Source organism: Syngnathus acus, chromosome 14, assembly GCF_901709675.1.
Source record: "Syngnathus acus chromosome 14, fSynAcu1.2, whole genome shotgun sequence".
Taxonomy (NCBI): Eukaryota; Metazoa; Chordata; class Actinopteri; order Syngnathiformes; family Syngnathidae; genus Syngnathus; species Syngnathus acus.
In genome coordinates this window covers 8021851-8042624 of record NC_051099.1, presented here as the reverse complement: position 1 = coordinate 8042624, position 20774 = coordinate 8021851, and the positions used below count along the sequence as shown (strand labels likewise).

Here is a 20774-nt window from a genome sequence, read left to right as displayed (position 1 = left end):
GGAATGCTTCGCATCATCCTGGAATTCTTTGCATTGTAATTCTTCAGCCTTTCTCAGGCTATCCCCGCATATGCTTTTGTGCAAATATTTGGAATGCACTGCAGGATATGTAATGTGATCATTATTTATCCAAGTTATGCTGTACATGGTGGCAAAGGATGCGGGCTGGGTCACCCTGGACAAATCAGCAGTCGATCACGAGACTGTCACATAGAGACAGATTAGTCACTCCCTGAGTGTCACCTTCTTGCGGTAAAGTGACACTTTGAACTCATGGATTAATATGCCAACCACGCTGTGTTCTATTTTTTTACTGCCGCCTAGTGGGAGTTGACCTACATTGCAGTCATTGCGTAAACAAAATGGCTGGTGTTAAATGGTAAATATACAGTACAAGACCAAAGGGAGATCAATGTTGCATTTGTTTGAATGTTATTCTCTTCATATGGCGACAAAACACTAACAGCACTGCTTACAGCAATACAAATATATGTTGTTTTATTGAATAATATTCCAGAATAGCGCGCCTCCTTTTAATCCAGGTATAGGAGTTGTAGAAATAGACACAGGTATGATGGAAGGTTACTCGAGAGGGTAAATCGAGGCCTTGTGTGTGTTAGATACTGAGAGGGATGCATCCCCAAAGAGTCAAACCACAGAGACATATATTTCAGGAAAAAAAAAAAGCATTTGTCATTCGAGATATTAAGTATTATTGCAGATCAAAGATTGCCATAGCAAATCCATTGCAGTTCTGTTGAATTTCCACGTCCTTGATTTCAAACCGGTAAAAAGTTCCATTGCATATTGCTGGTTTTCATTCCTATGGAATTGTAAAAAAAAAAAAAAAAAAAGAAGAGGAAGGGGAAAAAAAGCCAGTTTTTGTTGTTTTATTGGCTGTCTTGAAGTGTGTCTAATGCCTGCAGATCCAGACCATCTTTTTTTGGGCCATCAAGGCCAATGTCCAAGTTCCTTTATGGCTTAAAATCGTCTCTATTCTTTCTCTGAAAACATCAGATTTTTTTTTGGAAGACAAGAAGATTGACTTGAGATTGAGACACCCAGAGTCCGAGGGGGATGTGGTGGTGTGTGTGTGTGTGTGTGTGTGGGGGGGGGGGGGGGGGGGGTCAGAGAGAAACAGTTACAGTTACAGTTGAAGGAAACTTTTGGAAGACATGCGTGACCAGAACTATGAGCCCACGTAGGTCATTGTTGGCTCTGACAGGGCACATGTGAGCTTTGGTGGTGTTTTCACTTGAGTACATCTTTCACAAACATATAGTCAGTCTCACAGCAGCTGGGAAGAAGGTCACGCAAGGGAGTAGAGGGGGAGGGGGCAAAGGGGGGGGGGGCGCATTTGTAAAGATGCATCATTGCAAACAAAAGACAACAGACCAAAAAGAGAGACCACACTTATTTGAAGACTTTGCATTGGAAATTGAACACAATTCATCAAACAAAAACAAACAACACATATTGAGCGCTATAAAGAGAATAAAAAGGACTTGACATAGTACATTATTCATATGTATCATGGACATAGCATACATTAAATATGATAGAACTCTGACACAGTCACAGTTTTTATAATACAGCACACTGCTGAATAGCTTATAAAGACCACATCGAATCTCTCCATTTGTTGTCAGAAAAACTCCATTTAAAGAAAAAAAGACTGCAAGTGTGAGATAAAGGAGTGCTAAGCTGTATTCTTTATAAAGATGGTTAATTTCAAGTTATGAAGCCTGTGAAAATTATGAGTAGTTTTTACTATCATCGGTCATAATCCGTGCTCATATTCTGCTTCCCCACTGGAGTGAATAGAATTAGTGACTCATTTTATAACATTTGCATAAATTAGAAAATGGAAGCAACACTTTGTGGAACCTTGAACTACAAATCAATCAAAAATAAATCAACATCCTTCTTAGACAGAATTATTGTTTTCTTCATTTCACATCATATTGCAGTTGGATTCATTGAACGGAAACTGAAGTGTTGCTTTTCTAAACAAAACAATTGACGCTATTCCATTGAATGTAAATCAAAAACAATCTCTGACATTAGTCCCTGGATGTGTTGGGGTTTTTTTTCTTGACAAAGTGATGGATGTAATCTCTGCTCTCTAAACATTGCTATTCGTTACAGCAATCGGGATCCCCTGGTCTTCACTTGAAGTACTTCTTGCAAGATTGAACAAGTTTTATTAGCGTGTCTTTGTTAGAGGAAAATGCAGTTATGATTTGTATTTACCACAGCGGTTTAAAAGTCCATCAACTCAATTGTTCCTCGCTTGTACGGCAGTTTAATATTCTTTATTGTCTGTAAGCCTCGCCGGTGGTTTGTGGGTTGTCATCCTTCGGGATGGTAAGTTAAGATTTGAATGTTTCAAGCAATGTCCAGGGTGTGCATAGTCGATTACTCTACAAGGGATCTGAGCAGCGGGGGTGGTTTGTTTGAAGAATCTCACCTCAACTTCTAATGTATGTCTGAAAAGAGCATCTGTCTGCTCATGCAGTTTTTTTTAACTTAGTCAGGATAGGAGCATGTTTTGAAATGCACTGCAGAAACAAGAAAGTCAGTTTTCCCACACACCTGGCCTCTGAGGGTTTTTTTTTGTGAACAGAAAGATTTTGCTTTCTCTGGCAGACCACCCGGTCTTTTTGCAACCGTCACAAGTCTCTTGTTTGTGTTTAACTGTATCTATCGATCCTTGTGCCCTTTATTTCTCTCCTACGCTCTGTCTTGTCTTACCCAAATCTTAATCATGCATGCACATACTTTACAAACCTGTTTAAACATTCCTTGAATTCTTCCACATACTTACTTTACTTCTTTTACTAAGCCAGTCTTAGCAGTCATTTTTTTCCCCAAACATTCTTTTTTTTTTCCCTGTCTGTTTACATATTGTATGACTGTCTTGACAACTTGCGGGGGCATCCTTCAGCATTATGACCACTCGGGGCTTCTTTCAGTGCTCTGTAAAGTGGATAGGGATGTGAATATCTGATGTTTTTAAATATAAACTCATAAAATGTGCCAACTTTGTCAGCGTAACAGCTAAATCACCCTGGTCTGTACTCCCCACTCTCACTTTGCTATACAATACTTGAAATGATTGCTATGCAGGGACGGAGCAGTTATCATTGGCTTTTCCTTTTCCTATCCTCTACGTATGACAAAAGGTTGCCCTTGCGCCGACACTCGTCCCCAAGCATAACATGCATCCTTGGAGTCAAAGACATGGCTACACAAGGCACAGTCCCACCAAGACACCCACTCAGACAGCTCCATTTTTGAGGGCGATTCTTCCAAGGTGATTTGATAAAGCGAGCAGGGTGGATAAGCTGCCAGACATCGTCAGAATAACAAGTGCTCCTGCTCGGAGGCTCCTCCGGCTTTGATGTTTGCCTTCAAACCCGGCTTTATGCTGACAGCAGATGCTGAGTGAAGTATACACCTCCGCTCGGTTTCAGATGACTTGGTTCTGATCCACACTGGATTGAAAATATGACCCAGTTGTTCATGTGTCGTCTTTGAGCTAGCTCTCTAATGATAAGTGATCACTTGATGGGGAGAAAGGCTGGAAAGAGAATGTCACTTATTCTGTTTTTGTGTCTGTGCCGGTTTTTTTTCATTTTTTTGGGATGCATCCCGTGGTGTTTCAAAGCTGGTATATACATATTTTGTTCCCGTCTAAAACCTTTTTGATTTCTAGACCCAATGTTACTCTGATTTAAGATTGCATGGGTCGTGTTTGGATGATTAGTGAATGGTTTTACTGTATTTAAGTGTTTCAATATTACTGGGAAGTCATGGATTTTAAGTTGTATTGTCAAATTCATTTTAGCAAAACAATGGCTAAGAAATATTTGTGGTTCAAGGAATAGACATTCTAATATTCAGTCATCACTTTATCCCGGATCCTCATCATGCTGTGACCCGATTTGACCCGGGATTCCAGTTGACATCTCGACTTTTTGAGCCGTTTCATCTCTCGTTGAGCGTCGGTTGACCTCGATGATTAGCCGAGCCGCTCGGCAGATGGTGTGGCGAAATCCGGCGGGGCGACACAGTTCCCAAGTTCTGGGATCAAGAGTGGACTCATGGGTGAGGATTATGAAGTCGAGACTGCTTTGTAAATGTGCGAATATCAAATTGCGGTGGAGAAAATGCTGCATAAGCATGGGAGAAAAGACAAAAGTGTCATAGTGACAATGAGTGATGATGAAAGGGCCTGAGCATCAAGAAATTTATAGGGGCTGGCTTAGAGACATTGGCATGGGCGTGGGGAGGGGGTGAAAGTTACGGCCAGGGTCCAGGTCTGTCATTCTGTGATGACAAAAGTGGGGTGGGACTCCTCTCTCATCATGTCAGCTGATGGACTGCTCACCCTTCATCTCATAGCGCACCATGAGGGCCATTCACCCAGCAGCCGTCATCCGTGCATGATGGGTGACTTTGTGTCACTGTTGCCCTCTGACCCACCCTCTGTCTCCTGTGCTATGAGGCGTCAGCCTTGGGAGCTTCTTTCCGTCCACTTTTTAAGGACGGGGAATCGGATGTTTTAGTGGTCTTCCGTGGAGGACTCACGGGCTCACTCGTGAGCTCATGTAGCGACGGCTCCTTATACATTGCAACTGTACGGCACAGAAAGAATCACCAGAATTACTGTCAAACATATTACATTTGAAAGGGATGGGCATTAGAAAATCAGAATTTTCATCATTAGATAATGTTTTTGAATTGAATCTACATTCCTTGATGAAATGAGAAATAAAGATTTGTTGATTATCTGATCCTAAATTTGCCTGCAGTTGATTCTTTAATATATTTGAATGCCCATCCCTAATGACTGACCAAGCTCATAAAAATGCAAACGGACCCTCGATAACTTTAGGCAGGAAGTGCGCGGCTCCTTTGTTCTTCTTTACCCGGTTCCCCTTCATGACCTGGCCGTCACGGTTGATACCGATATACCAAGCACGACCAGACTGGGTCTGCCGATAGAGCATTGAGGAGTACGTGACGTAGTAGTTCTCAAACACACTCTCCTTGAACTTACACTCTGGAGTGAAATGATCCTAGAAATAAACATGAAAAGAGAGAAAGGGGCAGAGGTGCATTCACATTAGCAACTCTTGCAAGGGAAGCAAAATTATGAGCAATTGTCATGAGAGCATAAAAGCATTATCGGAATCTTTGAACATGTAAAAAGAAAGCATGTTTGAGAGCAGCATGGACATCCTTATCCTTGGGGTACAAAAGCATGAACTATACATGGCAAAACAACATGCACAGCTTTGCTAATCATTCCACATTCCAAGGGGAAAGAAGATGAAAGGCCCAACAATCACAATCCCGACAACAATGGACACATGCTGTTTCAACCAAATCTTCATTTCCCCTCTCAGTCCCAAACTCACAGCAGAGCGCTCCCTCATGAATGTGTCCTCCTACATGAGGACAATTGAACCTTGTATAACGTTGACTGGCGATATTAAGCAATCCAGACAGATATACATCTTCCTTAGTCTCTATCAGTCTTGTCAGAGTCCTTCTCCTGTCAGACAGCAAAGCCAATCTGGTGAATTGATTAGTCACCATCAGCATTGCAGAAATGGCTGAGCGCTGAGTTTCTCCGAGATTTTGAGGAGAAGGATGAAACCACCACTTGACAAACACGGACTTCAGTGAAGAGCCAACCCTAGATAAAGACGGTATACAAGACCTTTCTCCTTCTCTGGAAGGCATTCACCTTTTAGCTGACAAGGCAATTTTGGGCTTTGTGACCTTTCTGCACCCACTCTGCTGCTTCAAGAGTTTACGCCCATTTAACGCCTGCTCCCTGACCAGACCAGAGGAAAACAAACCCCAGCTCCTATTTCAACAAACTTCGCTACTACTATGACCACCACAGCACGGAGCTATTTTAGGATCCTCTGACAAGTTTGATACCCTCTGCTTTGGCTAATGCAAAGAGGATAGGATCGATAGGTGATGTGCTTCATTCATTATTAATCAGATCAGAGAGCAGAGGGCAGGAGGTGTCTGAAAGAAAAAAAGGCAAGGGACGTTGGAGAGTAACAAAAAAAGTACAAGATAAAAACACAGACAAATAGACACTCTTTTTTTCCATCGCCCCCAAGACCAATAATGAATTTTGGACTGACAAAGCATCTGCCCCTTGATCTGACTGACACATTCCCGTGTATAAATAAAGAATCATTCGAACAAAATACCCTTCAGTTCAACCTCCAAATCACAAGGGATAACCCCTCTTGCAAGTAATCCCTTTAATTAGCCTTCATAATCACTTCCCCGAAAATAACCAAACTATAGAAAGCACATCCGCTAACTTTCATTCTTGTAATCTCCAAAGCAAAAACAAAAATCCAGGCACGGCTAAGCAATCATTATTGACTAAAGTGATTTTTCATGGCCATTTAACACAAGGGTCCGTTTTCGTTTTCATGTTGTTAGATCTATTTTTGAATCCCCCTTGAAGTAACTTCTGGAACCAAGCAGAAAACAGAAACTAACCAGTGGATACTTATTATCATAGCAGTAGGACGATATTACCATTGACATGTTCTGTTGTTGTTGTTGTTGTTTTAAAAAAAAAAACAATACACATTTATCAAAGAGAACAGTAAGCCCTGTAATGCATAATAATTGAATTCTCCATTAAATCAAAATGTTTCACCTTTCCGTAACTGAATGCCATACTTGGCCTTCTTTGTGCATCTGGTGCCAAAATGCATCCAAACCAAATGAGAGAGGTACAATATATGGCATCCGTGCTGAGAATCCACAAGATGGGACGAAACTGTTTTATGATGCAGGAATGCACCCGCCTCCCCATCCCCACCAATACGCAGCCCTCCTTTCTGATTACATCTCTCCAACCTCCTTCAGAAAGCTTAACTCACCTTGCCATCATTGACTTGGCTTGCTATTATACCTCCAAACAGAGGACCAGTAAAGTGTTAATAAAACTCACAGGTCAAAATAACACATGTGACCATCATTGCGCATATAATTAAGATGTAAGGAACAGGGAATATAAATCCATCAATAATTTAGAATGTCTTATTTGGGCTTGTGTCCTCATGTGTGTAATTAGCCCTCCAAATGTAGATGTGCTTCTAGAATTCTCAGCATGTTCTGGCGGCATATCTGACATGCAATTATTTGCATTCTCCGTTTTAGACGGCCGGAGTCACAGCGTCATACGGGGGCTGCTGTGCTTATTGACTAGCCCATCAGCTCCCAGCGTACATGAAAAGCATGCATTTGCCTAGCCTCAGAAACATCACATCATATTTCCATAATACTATGGAAGCAAACATAAAAGCAATGCAATGGAAACTGCGTCATACTATGTGTGCACTGTACAGAAAAGGATCAAAAGGCAACAGCAGAGCATGTTGCTGATGTTTTGGAGTCAGATGCAGCTGCACCGTGTTACATAAGTCAATAAGACATGGATGTGCACATTAAGAGGTTTACCAGCACAGAAGACACTCAATGCTGACTGGCACCATATATGGCAGACTTTTAATAACGCTTTATGGTAGCATACATAAAGTATACTGATGATAATGTGATGATTTGCGTCCCATGCTGATCTGATTGGCAGATGGTTCGTATCTGAGAGGGGAGGAGCAGCATCCATTCTCTCTGCAATCTTCTGTGACACCTGCTGCCTTTAGTAATCACTCAGCTTTTAATTATCTACCGCGACCCAGGAAACAAGTAACGCTTGTGTTGTGTCATTATCGCCAGAGGCATTTCATATCCAAACTGATTACTACAGATAACTATTATAGATAATCACAGATTTTACTAGTGTCACTTCAGAATTATATATCACCGAAAGCTGTCTTGTGCCTGAGTTTGGTAGCCCATTAATTATTGTAAAAAATCACATGCATGGGGCAATTATGGCAAAATCTTGTACAATATAATATCATCCTCCGGGCTGCGAATGGCCCCCGGGCCTCGAGTTTGATACCACCGCCTTAAGGATAAAGTGTCAAATAGGATGATATAATGGGATTCATAAAGGGGTATAAATATAATAAATACACTTTTTTTTAAATTAAGTGGAGAGTCATTCCTCAAAAGAAAAAATATAGTATTTACTGTATAACGGGTTGAGGACATTTTGGCAAGAAAACATTTCTTTCAGAGTTGGGTCTACATTGAGCTTCTGGAAGAAAATGTGTCCTAAAATTGTTTTCACTTGGGATTTTTTTTAATGTAAAAGAAAAGCACAGCAGAGCACGGCCTTTGAGCAGAGAAGTGTGCCATTCTACCTTCAATCCCTTCCTGCACTATTAAATCGGTGCATTAGACACACTTGAGAGGAAAATATGGGGTCATAAAATCAAATATGCATGATATTACACCAAAAGACAGGTGTTCACTTGTAAGGAACCTACATGCGAGAGTGTGCCTGCATGCACGTATGTAAATGTGGGTTTCTCCTAACGAAACGTGAGCCGCACTCCAGCTATTGACTGCAGCAGAGGAAATCCCCACACAGAGGAAAAGCATAATAAGCAGTGCAGCTCACGGGATAATACGAGCTTGTGCTTTTGCCATATTCCACACCATTTTGCGCATAATTGCCCTCATATCCATCACTAAAACCAACTCATAAAAACAAAGTGTGAAAAAAAATGTGAAAAAGTAAAAGAGTGGGTATCTTTTTTTTTACGGGTCAAAGTCATTCAATTAATTCATGAGTGAGGTGTCATTTAAAATGTAATTCTAAAAGCTTTAAGGGAATTCTGATTACCAATCATATATTTGACAAGCAGCAGAATTCACTTCTAAATCCAAAATGACCGGAGTGAAGATAAAGGCCTTGCATGTATTCCCTCTTTATATGATGACACAGCGAAATGCTTATCAGTAACCACTAAAAAGCTTCGACGTGATCCGGCTCATGCATAGCAGCGTGTGAAGCTTACCTCTCAAAAATCACCAATATTTTGGGCTTTCATAGACTGATCTGCACAGCATACTTACAGAAGTATAGAGGTATCCGTCACTATTCATGGCAAGATACAGCCCCGTCTTTGCACCCTGGATTGCCACAATCCGCAGTCCCACGGGAATTAGGTTAAACTGCGCTAAATTGGATGAAACAGTTTAGGGAAGATGGGAAAGGAGAGAAAATAGCAAGTCAGACAACGTTGAGTTCAAAATCATGCAGCTGAAAACGTCCATGTTCTTTCTACATTGTCGCAGTCTTGGGGGCTGCAGTCTTTCCACTGCACGCTACATCTCCCTTTTTGCCCAAATGCTGTGACCTCTCGGAGTTTATGTTGCAGCAAACTCTACACCGTGTCACCTTCGCTAAGCTTAACACACCCTCTAAAACTGGATAATAGCGGGATGCTCCACCTCAGCAAATGGGGCTTGGAGCAGAGATAAAAGTGGATAGTTAGACACAATGCTTCAAAGCTAAGGCAGCAGCAAAATACTACATGTGGAAATTTTTTAAAATTGAGCGCTGAATATAGCGCTTTGTGTGGAGGGTCAAACCTCCAAATTCAATTATACCTGCAGGATAAATTGCATAATTTAAGGCTGAAAAGATAAAATTAGACTTCTAGAGGTTAAAATAACATTCACATTATGTCAAAAAGAAGAATTAAAATTACCACTATATTAGCTATGAAAGTGGCACCCTTCAAGAGTTACACATTTAGCGAAATGCCAAAAGAGGCTTAATAGTAAACACACACTTACAGAATAAACTGCTCTCATCTCTTGTGCCATCCATGGTGCCATCGGGCTGCATCTGTAGGTAGTATCCATGTTGGCTATACAGGCGGGACACAATGCCTTTCAGTTGTGGCTCTGCAAATGAACATCTTGATTAGATCAGAAGAAGAAACTCATGCCTTTTCCTGAAACCTCAATCAGATTATTCGACAGCATTTTTACTTATTTAAATTGCCCAAGGTGCATTTATCGCTCAAACCCAAATCCCTTGCGATATACACCCAGTAGGTGATTAATAATATATTTTGTTTTAGCCATGGCATTAATGCAATAATTTGCTACCATGTGCTTTTTTAGCAATTGCTGGGGTCATCAAAGGCTAAATTTAGTCAGCGAGTCGGAGAGTTAGCCACATAAAAGATGCAATCAGGAACCTGGGCAGTGAGGGACAGGAAGAGTGGTGGTGAAAAAGAGTGAATGTTTAATGAGCGAAAGCCCCGCAGCTCATTTTAATTTAAGAAAGAGACAGAACCTCACCTCCTGATTCTTGGTCATTCAAACAGTAAGGAAGAACCCTGCAGGTCCACTATGACTCATCTTTTTTCTTTTTTTCTTTTTTTTACTGCTCACACTTATTAATCTCACCATTCCTCTTCAATGTATGTCTAATGAGAGAGGTGAACATGGATGAAGGAGCAGGACCAGGGAGTGTTGTGGGTGTTCCTCCTCCACCAAACTCCGCCCATGCCCTCAGCCCCCCCTGGTAGTGCCCTGGTACGTTGTGCAATACAGTACGCCCTGCTTCCGGTTACTAGCACAGGGAGCAAGAAATTGGCATGATGATGATCCAGTGATGAGATCGAGAGTGCAGAGTCCCTCCGGAAGTGTTCCAGGGTCAAGGCATAGTAAGTGAAATGGTGACCTATTCCCATCGTTACAAACATGCCGCCGCAACGTTTCCCGGCTAATGACTTTGAAATCTGCTTGCCATCTTCTTTGCCCCTGCCCCGAAACATGCTTTCCAACTTGTTTAACATTCCTTCTGCTAAGAAAGGCTAAGCAATTGTTTCTACTATGCGACATCTGTATGTAATGCTCCTTTTTCACAAAACGTTCAACTCCAGCTTTAATGATTTGTGTCCCTTTTACTGTCATGTCACATCCCCTCTCCTGCTCCCAAAAGTCCTGAAGACGTGCACGCAATGACGGAAAGTAACATGTTGTGACAGCAGTCTACCTCCCGTTGGATTAGCAAAACACACGGTTGTTTACATGAGCGCAAACTCTGTGCTTCTGTCGCACTGATGCAAATGCAACACAGACAAGAAAAGAAAAGAAAAGAAACTGACTGCTCAGTGTTTTGAGGTAGTGGCCTCCAGATGTATTCAAAGCCCAAACATAAAGTCGTTTTAAGTTTCCTGGCTTGCTCCCTCTGCAAAATAACAAATGTTTCCATGCTAGGGTGGCAACCAAATCCAGATGTCATACAAAGTGTAATTCGATTGCGACGGCATGTCACCTTTCAACACCTGCATCTAACTTGCAAAACTTGAGCTAAATATGCCCGAGGCACATTCTGCTCTCCGGAACTGTGCATATTTCCCATGTGTGGCTTGTGTATGATGTCGTTCATCACTCGCAGGACCCATGTGGGCTTGAGTGACAGAAAACATTAGCTGATCCAGGTCAGTGGAGTGTGGGTCACAAAAGAGATCTCCCTGTCTGTTTGTGTACATCACTGGCGCAAGTGGTACCCGTAACTTCAGCAGACCCGTTTCCCGAGCGACCTTCATCACATTACGAACCTGACCAACAATAGCAGTTGGCAGGTAGAAAAACCCGTGAGTAAGTGCTCCGTTTCAAGTTCTAATATCCCCGAAACAAGATACCAGAGAATGTTTTTGTTTATGAAAGCGCTGCAGTAGCCATTTGACGGTCTACACACCCAGGGACGCCCCTCATCAATTTACATTCAATAGCAATAATCCTATTGAAAACCCCGTGGGAGGAATGAGGCCTCATTCTAATAGTACCACTATTCACCAAGCAATTAGAAGTGTGTCTGTATAAATGAATTCAACACGCATTAGAAGCCGAGGCAATCACTTCACGCATCACTGCAGCCATCAAGGATGTTTAAACCCTTAGCTGCCATGTAATTGCTCAGGAAAAATAAGCAGTAGTTGAGGTTGATCACTAATCGGTGTTGGGTAGGTGTTAGTTATCATTGCGCTAATGTTTTTATCAGCCTTGATTCAAGCTCAGTATGTTGCTTGCTAACCCCCCCGGCAGCCGAGTTTCTATTGAGAGGGCTGCAGGTAATTACGAGGAGCTGCATGACTGAGCAGCCAAGGACATTTGACCGAATCAAACAATGGGGGGGGGGGGGTTCCTTGACTTACTGTACATTCTCAAGACTTTAAAATTCTTACCTCCCTGACTATTATGTCTCTGCCACCCTCTTATTTTTAACATGCAGTTGGACAGATATCAAATAGATCAAGTATTGTGTTAATTGTAAGAATTTCACAACAGCACAGTCCTCTGCCAAGACTTTAAAAGAGACAATCAGAGAAATCAAACACAAATATAAATAGTACGTAAATAAAATATACATTGGTTTTGTTCCAGCTGTTGAAAGTCAGTTTTAGGAGCTCTTTACTCCTTCCAGAAAATTTCATTCTGCATGTTCTGCTTAGCAATCACATCTCATTTGAACATTGCCAAGGGATATATTATAGTCGTTGAGTCATATAATATTATTCTTTTTTAATTTGCATTCATAAACTATTCATATAAGCACACCCCAGACATATTATATAACTTTGGTCATTTGAGAGCTTTTCTTCGATACTTCATGCCTATTCTTGCCCCTTTTCTTTCTGCACGTTCCTTCTCACTTGTCTTCTCATCAGCACCCCAATAGGTGTCCTAGTACATCTTCACTGTCTTTCTTTGGTCGGAGGTAAGTTCAGTCTGTCCCTGTCAGCTTTAATCAAAGCGCCCACCGATTCCACTTAGCAAGAATGTGTGGGAGGTTAAGGTGCTACCTTCAGGACGACAGGAAACAAACGGATGCTCTCTGCATACACATCCCTCAGTCGCCTCAAGAGCTTTGTCAACATCTTCTCCACAGCTAAATATCAAGCCTACTCTAAATTCAGAAAGCAGCACAGACAATCCGCTCATGTCCTTTGCCTTTTTTTTTTTCCCCCCGCAAGTGACAGGAAGCTTCTGCAATCAAGAGACATGGAATTAGATAAGCCACGAAATGAAAGTAAACGCATAAATAAAACCCATAAGCTGAACCAGATTTCCACTTTTATTAAGAAACCACGAAAAGATTAGAGTTGGAAACTTTATTGCTTTGCTTGGATCTAATCTGATGAATTTTAAAGGATGGAATAGATTGCGGAGTTTTCTCGTCATCACTCATCATTTCACGCCATTTAGTTCTAGATAGTTTGATAGTTCATTCTCCAAGTTTAGAGCTCAAACACATTGATGATTGTTGTTTCAGACACGCCCTGGTAATATTGTCCCTCCACATATTCCCACCAAGTTTAATATTCACCGTTATCGATTTCCAGCATGTTAACACAGGAGCATTGGTAATTGTGCATGTCGAACAACATCCAATCATGAGTCAATCAAATATCAAATATAACAACAATCAAATATAACAACAGAGGCTCTCTCGACAGCAAAAAAAAAAAAAGGGAGCAGCGAAAAGTTCATGTTGAAGAGAGCTTTTCGCAGTGACAGTTAATATCCAGCCCAGTGGTCTGGCATTTTCTGTACGGCAGGCTGATTCACAGCTCTTTTCACTTCCACCCACCTTCTCTTTAATCTCCTCTGCTATCTCTCTTTACTTCTCTTCCCGCATGTTTGATTACCCCCCTTTATCTGTCTGGTTGCTCAGCGTTCCCATCCGGCCCCACTTAGAAAGACAATTTTTTGTCTCTCACATGACTAAGATGTTGATTTTTCTCCTATTAGTATGTTTACCTTTACCGGACTCCTCCTCCTCCCTCCCGCCTGTTCGCTTTCCCTCTGCCTTGCTCTGACCCCTGTCACAGTCAGTAAAGTTCTGATGAGAAGCTACCCAACACTGCATCGTCTGATCAGGTGTTGTCGAGTAAGCGACTTTGCCCGGCCCTGATCTCTTGGGGTCAGCTTAATGCCATCCTCGGCTGGATCTCTCCTTGTAACTCGGTCTGCTGCTTCCCAGCCGCGGGCTAACATTTGTGCTCAAACCGTCCTCAGATACGTACTCGACTGCATTGCTTCGCCTTGCAGCAATGCAAATCAAAGTTTCAACTAGTTTTTTAATTTTGATGTCGTTGGCTATACAATATTTGTCAATATATTATATTATAAGGGCGGCAGCCATTGAATGGATCTATGCAGATTTGTGGGAAACGTGATGCTTTGGTTTGATCAACTGTTGAGACAACTCCCCCCCCCTTTTTTAAAAAAAAGTGTTTGAGATTAGAGAAGAGATTAAATAATCAACAGAGCCCCTGGTTGTTTTGTGGAAATGCAGCTTTACTTCTCGTGTGTGCATGTGGGAAACTTTTGTGTGTACAAATGACTTGCAGTTGAGTTGTATAAATGTAGCTTAATCTTTAATCGCTTTCCTCACCCACAGGATATTGTAAAGTCAACGTATCCCGTAAACATGCAATTTAGTGCCAGGGACTTTGACTACAGCATTGTCAGCCCGACCTATATGAAAGAAAGTAGCGTAGACCAAGCACTAATAATAATTATGAATGAATAAATTACAATCAGACGTGCCAATTTGTAAAACGGCCCCAAGCAACTCAGGTGTGGCATCCCCAGCTCTCCATGTAAAATACGTCTACCAGATCAATATCAGTACCATCTTGCTGGTTTCAGTTTTGCTCAATTTCAGTTTTGTGATAAAACATAACATGAATGAATTCAACGCTGATTTGAGACATCACAGCATATCATAGCAATCACCGTGAAATATCATATTTCCTGGGGCCATGAGCCAAATCCCATTGAAGGCTTGTAAATTGACTAAAGTGATGCCAAGGCATCATTTCTTTTCTGGCCGCAAATATCACCTTTGATCTTCTTGCAGGAAAATGTCCAATATTTTGACCTCAATAACTATTTGCGCTAAGAAATAATTCCCTAGATTATCCCATGAATGAGACGCCCATTTCTTTATTCGGCTGCTGAATTGAACAATCTTCTTTCTGTTAAGCACAGAAAAGTCAAATGAAGGGATTGGGGTTAGAAACCAACCAGTTGACTTTGGGTGATAGGCGGGGTAGACTGTGGATTAGTAGCCAGCCCATCACAATATTCCATTTCCCCAAATTCTCAACATTTGCATTTCCCCAAATTCTCAACATTTGCATTTACACAATCCTCCTTCAAAAGTTTTGCATTTGACACAGAGCAGCATTTCTTAAACAGCATGCAGAGCATCTGAACAGTGTCTCATGCAATCAAAATGATAATAACAAATCTTGGTAAGCAAAAGGAACAATACTCCCCTATTTCACCTTTTTTTGCCACTGCAACATCAGACATGATGCTAATCTGACAGCTACTCTATGTTGGTTCATTGTCCAGGCTACACAAAAGAAATAAAAACACAATCACCAGCTGTAATCTTGCAGTGTGTAACCGTTTTACGATGTTACAGCTGCATTGATACTCACCGAAACGGTCAAAATTATACGATTACTTCCCAATGTCATAAATTATCCACTGTGCTGTGCAACCGTCTTGTGCCCATTGAATGAACTTGACTGAATTTTAAAGCAAAATGCTGTTTGAAGTTCAGCAGACGTATGTTGAGAATGATAGATGGTCCTCATCATCATTGCTCATCATGCTCCACATTAAATGTGCTTTGAAACAGCCTTTGGCTCTGCAGGCAGGCAAACACTCAAACTTTCACCGTCTTCCCCAATCAAGTGTGACAGTATGTGGCCATTTCATGGAGGACATTGTTCAGCACCGTGTCTCAAACTTGCATTGTGAGACTGAAGCAGACTTCTTGTGCTTTAGTAAAGCAAAACAGTTCCCCTCAGGAATAGAAACTAGGAGCATTATAATAATAGAACCACTTATTTTCTCTCTCCAGTTGATGGAATAGTGTCTTTTAAAAAACAGAATTGGCATCTAAAGATCAACTTGGAACCTCCTACTATTATTAAAGCTATCGCGTGATTGAGAAGCAGTTTATATGAGACAGTTTCACCATAAAAACAGATTCAAGTTATATTGCTTTGGTGGTTCGGGTCTTAAACAGCAAAAACCCCCAACATAAAAAAAAAAAACTTTCACAAGCCGCTTCATGAATGTCGAGAGAAAGGACTGCCGCGTATGTCAAGCTCATGGTAATGAGCTTGCTTAAGCTTCTCCAGCAAATTGTACATTTTCTTTGACCAGCGGCGCCGCAGTACTCCCATAACTCAAATTCTCAAGTCAAACATGCTGTTGGACAATGAAGGGAGAACAACCAGTTTGTGCGCATGTGCCGTATGCAAATCTGTGTCCTCTGGCAATTCTGCTGCTCATTGTGAAATCAGCGGAACTTTTCACAAATGCTGAGAACAAAAACTCGGATTTTTAATGCATTGTTCTCATGCAAATGCGCCCTAAATCCTCGCAAATTGTTTGACAAAAAGTTTTCGTTAATCATGCAAATGAACAACTCTGTGTAAGCTCATGAGTCATTCAAACAGAACGTTCAATCACATCTCTCTCCTTATGCTACGTTGCGATCACAATTAATCATTCCGGTCCGACTCTGTTTTGCATCAGCAATTTTAGCGTACGTCATATCGGTACACCAAGTAAACCTGCAAAATCTAAAGACAGCTAATACAAGAGCTGCATTGTGCCTTTACCAATACAATAAAGCAAAAATAGCAATTCACTTATTTTGCATCATAAGGTGAACTTAACTGAAAATTATAATCACGACTATTAAGTGTTAAATCTCTTACTGAGCTTGAATATCTTTATATAGGCAGACTTCCTATCAGATATTTTCTCTTGACTTTTGCAGTTAATAATGATATTTCATGCTGACTTTAACAGCTTTACTGGGGCTACCTTAATGTAAATGTGAGCCTGTATACATTTGCGTGTCGATAAATCACTGTTGTTTGCAAAAGAGTCCATTCATCCAATGCATATAATCTTATTTGAGAATTGAATTTAGCAGGGGGCGAAACGCTCATATTTTTTCACGATGTATATAAAGCAAGCAAATAGGGGCAGATAAAATGCCACATAAAATGTTAATGGTATGCACAGTAGATTAGTTTGATGGTGGCAATGACTCACCTGGTCTCTTCTCGTTGCGACCTTTGCGACCCCCACACAGTCTTACTTTGGAGATGAGAACCAGGATCTGTTTCTGGCACAGGGACTTGTTGCTCTTTGGACAGGGCTTCCGCTTGTTGGCTACCGGTCGATTGGTTTGGTCGTCCTTGACTGCCCGTTTCTGTCTGATGAGTGAGCTAGCAAGAGCTGCCATTTTCCCACCCCCCTCTCAACTTTGGGAGGGGGGTGTCTTCCTTTCCTGCGCCCCTTCTGCTGCTGGAGCTTTTACTTGCTGCAAAATCTGGAGTAGGACGAAAGGTTGTAGAGAAGCCCCCACAGGGGAACCCTAAGTGGGTTAACAGGGAACAGTTTAGTGGGCGCGGAGATGGAAGAACTGGGAGAGATGCAAGTTCACCTGCAGTCCAATGTACACTCGCCACACACACGAATATATCGTAGAGTGAAAGTGCTACAGTCACATTTTGATCACAAGAAGCAAGGATGGCTTTGGAAAAGGATGATGCTTTTCTTCACAAATTTTCAACACCATAAAGATTCCCTCCATAGACAAGTTCAAAATGTAACTAGTCCTACTTTCAGGCATTACAAAAAAATGACTCCACATATAAAAAGACTTTTGCTCAAGAAAAGTGAAATCATCTTTAATGCTAGGAAGCTATCAAAGAAGCATGAAAAATCAAGGTGTTTGTCACCATTTGTGCAGTCCACGGAGGAACTTTGCCTCCCATTTAAAGGTGGCAGCGTCCAACAATGATGTGGAAGTCCTAGCGGTAATCCGGCGGATTTAAATCCAGAGGTAGAACAGCAGGCGGCACGCTGACGACGCTTGTGGGAACGGTGAAGAGACATGGACTCAGATAGATAGAGACTCCGCTTCTGCCTCTGGATGGCATTGCTCCGTTCCCACAGTCCTCAGCGAATCCCCTCAGCACCGGCTCCCCCGCTCCCTCCTTGCCCCCGCTTCCTCCTCCTCCTCATCCAAAGTCAGCGAGTGGTTTTGAGAGGATGTGTGTGTGAATTCCGGCAGCCACCATCAGTAGAGGTGACATTCATGAGTGCGAGGGAGAGAGAGAGAGAAAGAGAGGGAGGGGGTGAGAAGCTGTGATGTGTGAGTGTGTGAGGTTGTCTGGCAAAAAAAAAAAAAAAAACAACAGTAAGTGACCAATTCACAAATTCACACCTTTGAAGAGGCTGCTGGTTGTCTGTTTGTTAATAAAGGGGGGGGGGGGGGGGCAATCCAGTCATTGTTGAGGAGAACTGATGGTGAAAGGAGCACATTGTGGCACTTCACCTCCTTCCACACACACAAATGCATCTACACATGAGTGTATTTTGTTAGTGGAGTCTTCCCTGCTGCTGCTGCTGCTGCCTGCGTCTGTCAGTATTGCGCTCCCACAGCAGCAATCTCCTAATCAAGTCGTCATCGCCACTCTCCCTGTGATTTATTTAATTCATCTCATATCCAAAATTAAAGCATTAAATATATTGATTCCTATATCTTATACTGCTGATACTGGCATCCACGTCGTTGTGCACACTTTTGAAGCAAGGAATAACCTTGACTCTTTTTTGGTTTTTTAAGCATGAATACAAAATAATGAAGCATTTACAAAACTATGCTTCCATATGGGCAGACATTGTGCCTCATTAGACGTCTCACCAGCCAAATACCCTGCTGCGTTCTTTTGTTGCTTTATGCCTTCAATCAGTCTGAAAGCAAATATTAGATTTGGGTTGATATGATATGAATCACCTTTGTTAAAACTAAACATTTGCTCGCTTTCTCATATTCAGAAATGTATTATATGTTCAGCTGTGTATATAAGAAAATACTTTAGGGAAATAAATGTCAGTTTTAGCTGTTTAAAGAACGACATGTGCATGATGCCAAACGAATTAATAGTCAAACGACACCGTCATGCTGTGCTGTGATTGGACATAGAAATCCTATGAAAATCTCCCCGGAACTTCGGGTTTCAAATCCACTAAAGCAACTGATCTGAGGGCTAATCAATCTCGCTATTTTCCTTGGCACCTCTTTTGCAAGCCAATTTTCCCAGGAAACTCGGAGCAGAAGCAAAAGCCAAGGTCAATTCAAATGGTTTCTAACAATGCCACACAAGGTCACCGTACGTCACGACTTGATTGACAGTTGACAGCGGTGGTTTGGTCTCGGTGGAGGGACAAGGGCACGGCGCGACGGAAGTGCGCAAGAGATAATGCACAAGTCAAGAGAAGTCAACGTTTTCTTCTCGTTTCTAAAATATTTCCTCATTCTGAAGTGCACTCTTGTATTCTGGGTTAAGAATCAATCTCCTAATGGAGATGATAGTCGTTGCCAAAGGTTAGTATTTGTTGCTTGAGTCTCAACTTGTGTCACAAAAGCCTTCCTGTGTATTCTTGGGATGTTTTTCTTTCTGAATGTTTTATTAGATTCTTTAATTGATGAATCAATGTGGTCTTCTGTCAACGTTCATGTTCAATGTCAGGTCACCGTCCAATTATGAGAATTTAAACCTCTGGATGATTTGTATTTGAGTTCAATGAGAAATGATTGTAACCACTCAAAACAGTCTCTTTTCTAAAACCAAAATATTCCTGCATCAAACTAAGACTACTAAAATGTTTTCAGAAAAATAATCTTTGAGCCTCCTAGAGATGTTATGATACTAAATCAGCAGAACATCTGTGATGGGAGGTGCACATGTGATCTCCCAAAAGATCGACTCCTCCGCTTTCGGCTACATCCACCTTCCAAATCTGCATTTTGTCCCTACTCTGTTCAGTGGGTGAAGATTATTTTTTAATTTTATTTTATAACGGTGATGTTTTTTTCATCCTTGTGAAGATGGAATTATCCTGTCTTCAGTCAGTAAGATATTTGAGAGTTGGCAGAATGTGACGAGTTGGGTTTTCTCGTATTAGCATGCATAGAGGAATCTTTACTTTTTTAGTGAAAGGCAAAGGTAATCCTACAGATTTACCTGCCGCATTTAACCTGAGGCAAAAGGAAAAAATGATGTACATGAGAAAAGGAGAACTACAAGTAGAAGTGCAAAAATGTCATTTTTTATTAAAGCCTGCAAATCAGTACGCATTTAGTCATAAAAATGTAAATCAGTTTCTATTAACTGGACTGCAATGTCTGATTTCCACTTTAAAGTGGCTCATTTTTGAATTCAGTTTCTTGGATTGTAACTTGGAACGTGAATGAGGTTCATTGTGTTATCCAAAAGTATGTGCAAAAAAAAAAATGCATCGCATGTGCCAAGAAATTCTCATGTTTCAAACCCAATTAGCATATAATGACCCGAATCGAACAAAACAAAGAGTGAAATGGAGACTGATATGTACAGCTCAGAGCTAATGAGCAAGGCACCCATGGGTCACCGACAGTGGAAATATCATTTGTGCATGCAAGAAGCAAGCTTCAGATTGCACATGGATGCATAATGGAGGGGGATTAGCGAAGAATGCCTCCTGTCATCTACGGACAACGTGATGAGCTGAGGGCGGATTGAAGGAGAGCGAGCGAGAACGAAAGAGAGAGAGAGTGATAACGGGAGGAGGGAGACAAAGACAGAACTAGGCCAATTGTTTTGATGTGCTTAACTCTTTCTGGCTTTGCGTGTGTGTTTGTGCATACGTTTGTATTCTTATGTAAACATACTTAGCCATCACCGCGGCGGCTA

At 41.5% G+C, this 20774-nt stretch overlaps 1 protein-coding gene across 2 annotated transcripts; it reads right to left on the bottom strand.

Moving 5' to 3' along the window:
* Nucleotides 1–472: 472 nt before the first annotated feature.
* Nucleotides 473–18166, bottom strand: fgf11b (fibroblast growth factor 11b). 2 transcript variants are annotated; one of them, XM_037269731.1, is made up of 6 exons: nucleotides 17775–18166; nucleotides 17083–17407; nucleotides 9766–9876; nucleotides 9040–9143; nucleotides 4886–5084; nucleotides 473–4640 (listed from the first exon to the last, which is right to left on the bottom strand). In XM_037269731.1, exons 2-6 carry the CDS (start codon nucleotides 17273–17275, stop codon nucleotides 4504–4506), a joined length of 744 nt encoding a protein of 247 aa, XP_037125626.1. In that variant the 5' UTR covers nucleotides 17276–17407; nucleotides 17775–18166; the 3' UTR covers nucleotides 473–4503. The 2 variants fall into 2 exon arrangements, with proteins under 2 accessions (XP_037125626.1, XP_037125627.1); XM_037269732.1 differs by lacking the exons at nucleotides 17083–17407; nucleotides 17775–18166 and adding an exon at nucleotides 13750–14862.
* Between the last annotated feature and the right edge of the window lie 2608 nt (nucleotides 18167–20774).